This window comes from Frankliniella occidentalis, unplaced genomic scaffold, assembly GCF_000697945.3.
Source record: "Frankliniella occidentalis isolate FOCC.00 unplaced genomic scaffold, Focc_3.1 Scaffold10, whole genome shotgun sequence".
Taxonomy (NCBI): Eukaryota; Metazoa; Arthropoda; class Insecta; order Thysanoptera; family Thripidae; genus Frankliniella; species Frankliniella occidentalis.
Window position 1 is genome coordinate 131,370 of NW_026267140.1, and position 6,638 is coordinate 138,007.

The 6,638-nt window shown below is 37.2% G+C and overlaps 2 protein-coding genes across 7 annotated transcripts in view; one reads left to right on the forward strand and one right to left on the reverse strand.

Annotated features, from left to right (window-relative positions):
- The window catches only part of LOC113211895 (ubiquitin carboxyl-terminal hydrolase puf), a 129,283-nt gene extending 123,911 nt beyond the window's left edge, over positions 1-5,372 (reverse strand). For 3 of the 6 annotated variants that reach the window (XM_052277345.1, XM_052277344.1, XM_052277341.1), the window contains exons 1-13: positions 5,172-5,371; positions 3,904-4,000; positions 3,658-3,821; positions 3,238-3,566; positions 2,690-3,083; positions 2,333-2,604; positions 2,031-2,249; positions 1,652-1,948; positions 1,425-1,566; positions 1,092-1,290; positions 818-1,011; positions 491-698; positions 212-382 (exon numbers count right to left, since the gene is read on the reverse strand). In XM_052277345.1, the coding sequence (XP_052133305.1) occupies positions 212-382; positions 491-698; positions 818-1,011; positions 1,092-1,290; positions 1,425-1,566; positions 1,652-1,948; positions 2,031-2,249; positions 2,333-2,604; positions 2,690-3,083; positions 3,238-3,566; positions 3,658-3,821; positions 3,904-4,000; positions 5,172-5,220 (2,735 nt within the window). In that variant the 5' untranslated portion in view covers positions 5,221-5,371. Of the gene's footprint in view, positions 1-211; positions 383-490; positions 699-817; positions 1,012-1,091; positions 1,291-1,424; positions 1,567-1,651; positions 1,949-2,030; positions 2,250-2,332; positions 2,605-2,689; positions 3,084-3,237; positions 3,567-3,657; positions 3,822-3,903; positions 4,001-5,171 lie in introns of all 6 variants that reach the window. The other 3 variants (XR_008012325.1, XM_052277346.1, XM_052277343.1) reach the window with 2 other exon arrangements.
- Positions 5,373-5,678: 306 nt separating this feature from the next.
- On the forward strand, positions 5,679-6,630 carry LOC113211901 (ADP-ribosylation factor-like protein 2; the record flags this gene model as incomplete). Its single annotated transcript, XM_052277411.1, is given in 4 exon segments — positions 5,679-5,844; positions 6,107-6,217; positions 6,304-6,466; positions 6,550-6,630. Coding segments are annotated over 4 exon segments (420 nt in total), but the record flags the coding sequence as incomplete, so codon positions are not given.
- Between the last annotated feature and the right edge of the window lie 8 nt (positions 6,631-6,638).

Consider the following 6,638-nt stretch of genomic DNA (forward strand, 5'->3'; position numbering starts at 1 on the left):
AAATATATGAGAAAACAAACACTTGTCCCTACATTTTAATTGGTTAAGTACTTATTCCTCAATTAAAATACTCTACTATTCAGAATTTCAAACACAAAATCACTGAAAAACACAACAGTAAACAAAACACAAAGAAGGTATTCTTCTTTAGTGAATATGATCTTATAGTTACAAGCTCATGCGCCTCAGACAGATAGAAATAGATACTCACAGGCGGTGTGGGAATGATTTGATGAAAGGACGGCACTCGTGTATTTCATGTGGTGAAGTATATTGAGTCCCTTCAACCAGACTAGCCAGTTCGGTCATTACTGCACCCTGCGTGAGCAGTGTTGTTGAATCATGGGGGCCTTCTCCTGAGTGATCATGACCCATGTGTTGCCTGGAAAACCAACATGAGATTTCAGATTTTACGTACCGATACTACGTTCTTTTCTTAAAACTGGGTGTTTAAAACTCATAACACTCAGTTTGAGTGGAGTAGACAAACCTTCTCATGAGATCAAGTGCTTTTGCATTCTTTTCAGGAGTTAAGGCTTGTGGAACAGCATCTCTCATTGAGGAACTAAGGTTGCTGCAGTCATCATCAGCATCAGTGCCTGTTTCTTCATCATCATCATCATCTAACTCATCTTCATAGCAAAGCATGACATCCATTCCCTTATCAGATTTTAATTTTTCTCCCCCTCGCTCTTTCCCTGAAATCACATTTCATAATCCAGTAAGGCACGGCAAATGAATGAATAATTTGTTGATATAAGAGAAGAAAATTATAGATTATTAAACTAAAGAACGAAAATTAAAAAAAGTTACATACCTGCGATGGACTTGCGGGGGCGCTTTCTCATACCATATACTATCCTCTTTCTCTTGTTGACAACTGGGGGTGTTTCTGCTAACACTTCATCTTCCTCATCAGCATCCATATCATTGTCACTCATTTTGCCTGTCCTGTTGAGTTTGATTGGTGCGGTGGAATCTTCACAATCTTTACTAACTCGTGCAGGTGGCCTATTAAAGCAGTAACTTGTGATAAAGGATACATAACACATCAACTAGGTACGGTATAATGAAATAAAAAATATTGTTACCTTTGATCAATGTCAGGTCTAACATCTTTTTCATCAGAATTGACCTTTTCTAATGATTTGGGTTTATCTGATAAATCAACAGGCTTTGGTGTATGGGGGATCAGTTTAGGGGTTGAGACGCCAGGTGATTGTTCATCGTCTTCATCTTCTTCTTCCTCTTCTTCCTCTTCCTCCTCCAGATCTTCAATTTTTAAGCTGTCTGCAAAAATATTTTTTTTCCCAATTTTAATTAATTTGAAGTAAATGAGTAGTGAGAAGTATACTAGAACTATATAGCTGCATGAAATTAATTTAGGTAAGGCATGTAAGCCTACAGTTGAAACTCATTCTTACCATCAGAAGAGTCATCACCGTTTCCTGCTGTGTGATGATGTCTGATGTGTTTTCTATGTTTTCGAGGCTGTTTGCAAGGTGTTGGACCATCACTTGTTTCACTTGGACTCTTCCGTCCATCACTCTGAGCAGAGCTTTCACCCTGATAGAGAGAGAAAGAGTAATATTTTAAATTTAAGAAACAAAACTTGAAATTCTTAAGCAAATTAAACCTTCGCATTCTGTACCTGATCATCATCTGAATTTGAAGGTTCCATGCTTGCACTATTGTCGCAACTACTAAACGGTGAAGCAACAACACGACAATCTAAGCCAGGCATGGGCACCTTGCTGAGGTCTGTGAGACCACCAAGGCTGAGGAGCCCTGCGGCACCACCAACTCCTACTACACCATCTGTGGAGAGGAGCCCATGCACATGACCATGCCCATGGAGATGGCTAACATGAGGTGTTCCATGTAATGGATTAGTGCCTGTGCTACTTGTCCAGATAAATTTTATGAGGGCAGATGCTAAATACAAACTCTGCAAAAGAAGAGGGTAAGTAATCACATCAAAGAGTAATTGAAAGGTAGATTCAAACAAGTCAACAAAATCATTATCATACCTGCTCTGTGTGCTCTTTGGGTTCCAATCGGCAAAGTAATGAATACAGATGCATCACTGGGCCAACTTCTAAGTGCTTTATAAGTGGAGGCAATAGATCATGCACTTGTCGACTACAGTGTTTTAATTGAGCTGCTTGCCAAATAGTGTCAATATGATCGCTGGAAATGCGACATTCCATGGCAAGGAAGGTGAGAATCATGTGACTCTGTTTTATGACCTATAAAATGAAAGACAGTCAAATGCTGAGCAATCATGTAAAACATCACCAGTTAATGATGAATATCACTAACAATAACCTACCTCTACATGTAAATTAGGGCCAAATATGTGAGCAATAATTTTATTATTTATCAACCACTCTGCCAATTTCTGTCCTACATTTTCAATCTCAATTATATTTTCATTGTTGCACACTTCATTAAATAAAGTTATGTGACTATTAATTTGTGCAATACCAGACAGACGCATAGTTAAAGTAGGACTTGTGAAATATTTAAAAGCTAGATCTAGACCGTCAACATCAAAAGTGACTGGAGAATCCATGGGATCTTTCACGGCACTCCACATGAAATCTGTGGACACAAAGATGGACAATGAGTGACTAAGTCTGAAAAATCAAATCAATAGATAGTTAGATGTCTGAATTTAGAGACTTACCTGCCATTGTGCGGATACTAGGTAAGCGTAATTCTTTGTCTGATAAACTACACATGTAGCGCATTACTTTTGCACGAAGAGGAACAAACAGCTGAACTACAGATCGAAAATTGAGCCACAGTTTCAAATTGCAAACAATCGCAATAAGAGCATGAGACATAGACACTGGCAACATTTGCATGCATTCAACTTGCTCAAATAGTTGAGTCATAGCATGCATGCCACCAGCTCTACAAAACACACAAACATTGCGGAAAAGATGAAGAGGAATTTCAGTGTCATGTAGATCACAATAGACAGTAATGGAGTTCATTTCCTGAGAGCTGACCTCTTCCAGCTTGGCCTGCAAGCTGTGTTTGTAAACTACATATAAAGGAAAATTTAACAAAAACACCTGTGGGATGAGAAAAAAAATGATTAAATACATTATATGTATAGTTTCTGAGACTCTTTTGTGTCTACTCATAAATAATAGACAACAGATAGCAAAACATTGATTGATTGGATCAATGGGGGAGTGCGGTCAATGAAATAAAAAGTGAAATTACCTTTGAGACAAATGTCAGTAGCTTTTCTATGTCTTCAAAACTCCATTTTTCTTTGAGAGCTACCTTGTTATGGTCTTCACCTTCTACAGGCTTCACATTTTCAGTCTTAGTGGGGTTGTCAGTCTTCTCTTGAGGATTAGAATGGGAGTCACAACTGGATTTCATTTTCTCTGGGTCTGAGTCATCTTGATTTATCTGCTCCCCTTTATCATCATCCACCTCTTTGTCTTTCTCTCCATTGACAACTGGTGTTGATGGTTCTGGGGGTGACTGTTGGTTGCTCACAGTTATTTCTTTTTCATTGGATTTGTCTTTAATTTCCAATGCTTCTGGAAACATTAGAAATGTACAAGTAAAGAGATAGATGTTATAGATGGAAACAAAATTAAATTAATTAGTGTTGTGATTTCAAAAACACACCTGGCACTTTTTCAGGTGCTTCAGTAGCTTTATCAGCTTTAAGTTTTGAAGCTAGTTCTTCTTTTAAATCACGCAACTGTTTAATGGCCATAAGAACAATGCTTTGGGTAATAACACCAAACCTTTCATAATTTTTCGCCTCACGGAAGCAGCACATGCACTGTCTAAATAGATAGAAAGGTCATTAAGGTCATTTCATCAAGAAAATTCAATATGAATCGATATGCATACTGATTCTATACAAACCTCTGTGTCCATGACTGTACATACTGAAGTACCACTTCAAATTCATCTTTTTGTAGGTATGGTCTCTCTTCATTTTCATTTATTATCTTTTCCTCATCTGTAATGTAAAGTATTTCAAGCATAACAATAGTTGTCGTTATCACATTATCAGGTGTAGTGAAAGAAAACAGACTATTGAGCACTTCTAAAGCAAATTATAGACATAATCAAAATAACATTTGACGTGTGGGATAAAAAGCGGCATCTTGGCATTGCAGATTGGGTTCAAGATGCTGCTTTAGTTTTATTATTTTACAATGCACATTGTTTTTTAAAGGTAGAAATCTTTGAGCTGCAACAGTGAATAGTGCATGAAAACAGTAGCTTTTATCCCCACACTCATTCGCATAATTCTTCTGGTCGTTGGTACATAAAAGACGCCTCAAGAATGGCACTGGAAAAAGCATGTTGTGTATCCAGTGGTTGAGGAGAACATTAGACCAATATTAAAAAAAGGAGTAAATGTAAAAGGTTGACCATGCAATTTATTATTTTGATATTGAGATAAACTTTGTTGGGAAAAACAACATAACCAAATTCAAGTGGGTGACTTAGCTTTAATCTTAACTAAAATGTCAAACCACGAAGCGGAAAGAAAAAAAAGAAAAACTAACTGTAGAAAGCAGCAGCAAAATTAGTCAAAAATAAAAAGAAAATAGTAAGGTTGAAAAGAAATGTCAGCAGTCGACTACATTTCCAACACTTTCAATAGGAGTCCAAAGAATTGAGCAGGACATGGTTTATGAAGGAAGATCGGATATAACAAGAAAATGTACAAATATTGAAACATGAATCAATGAAGTCTTTGTGACAACTATTTGAATGAAACACATCAGCAGTGTGGATTCATTCAAACTGTGCAATGAAGGATAGAATCAAATTTTTACTATCCAAACAATGTCGAGTTCTGTTCATATACATTGGCATTTTCTAATTAACTTTGGATGAAGACGTTCAGAGCTACGAGCAAAGATATAAAACATTGTAATACAACGAATGTAGGTTAAGAGTTTGATGTTCCGAAAATTTGAACGGACGGTAAGAGGTATTAAATGGAGACCTTGCAATGAAAGTGGTGAATGAAATCAAACATGATATGGGAGAAACCACTATTTAACAAAGAAGACAACAAATAATGTTCAGTATTCCAGTCAAACAAATAATACTCTCAAATTTCTAGGCCTCGCGCATTAACCAGACTATACCTAAAGATTGAATTGTTTGCTTACAAGTTTGGAGAAGCTCCAGGAAATCCGCACAGATATCACACATTTTCATAATCCCTTAACGAAGCGAATTCATTACTTAGATGCATGTGTATTTTGCAAAATCATTAGCTTTGGTCATCTTTACAGTGGAAACTTGTCGGCTACATGAAAGGAGAGGCAGCCATATTATTTCCTATTCATCTCAATAAACTGCCTTCTCTACCGCGTAAACAGCTGTTTCGAACGTTCTATTCTTCCGGTTGTTTCCGGCGGAAGCAGTGTTGTCGGGTTGAAGCTAAATTTGAACTTGAGAATGAAACGAAATAACGGAAATAACAAATAGGTCGGGGCAGACAATCACCAGTGACCAATGATAATTATTCTTCACAGTTCAGGATTCATAACTACTCATGGACCACTAACACACGGTATTCCTGAACACATTTGGGCAGGCCTTCCCTTCCTTACAGCTAGGTTGTCTTCATCTCTGCCCACAAGCAAACCAAACACCCCCCCCCCTCCCTCAACAACTCCCCCTTCCCTCCGCCTCCGCCTGCGTACCTCACCATAACCAAAAAGTCATAACAAACAACTGTATCAACAAAACGGAAATTTGCTCAGATTTTAGTATGGGTCTCCTTACTGTTTTGAAAAAGTTGAAGCAGAAAGAAAAAGAGATGCGTATTTTGATGTTGTATCCTTTCTGTAGCTGTCATCTCATCTCTCCCCGTGTTTTACAGATCTGACATTTCTTTACCTTTATTCAACAATAAGTTTGTAAACGTAGTTTTGTTCCTTGTAGAATGACTTACTTGACACTTTATCGCTCATATTCCTCTTAAGACCACGTGCCGTCATAATTATTATTTAACCACAGTCCGTTATATATTATCAATAATTTTCAATAATCATAATTACAGTGTATGTTCTATATTTTCCTTCATTCCATTCTTTAGAGGTTTAGATAATGCTGGTAAAACAACAATTCTCAAGAGATTTAATGGTGAAGATATCGACACAATATCCCCTACTCTTGGATTCAATATTATTACTCTTGAGCATCGAGGGTTGGTATTCTCATTCTCCTCTACTTTTCACTTAATTTTCATCCGTAACTGCCATTTTATTCATTGTCATCATTGTCTGTGTTTAGATTCAAGCTTAATGTTTGGGATGTCGGAGGTCAGAAATCTTTAAGGTCGTATTGGCGTAATTATTTTGAGTGCACAGATGGGCTCATATGGGTTGTAGACAGTGCAGATAAGAGACGTCTCTTAGATTGCAAAAAGGAACTCCACCAGCTACTTGATGAAGAGGTAATGAGAGAGGCAGTTTTGTCTTGAGATTGTTTCCAATTTTGGAATATATTAAACTTTTTCTTGTCATGGTACCTTTACAGAGACTTGCTGGTGCAACACTACTTGTTTTTGCTAATAAGCAAGACTTGGCAGGAGCATTATCATTTGAAGAAATACGAGACGTAAGTAT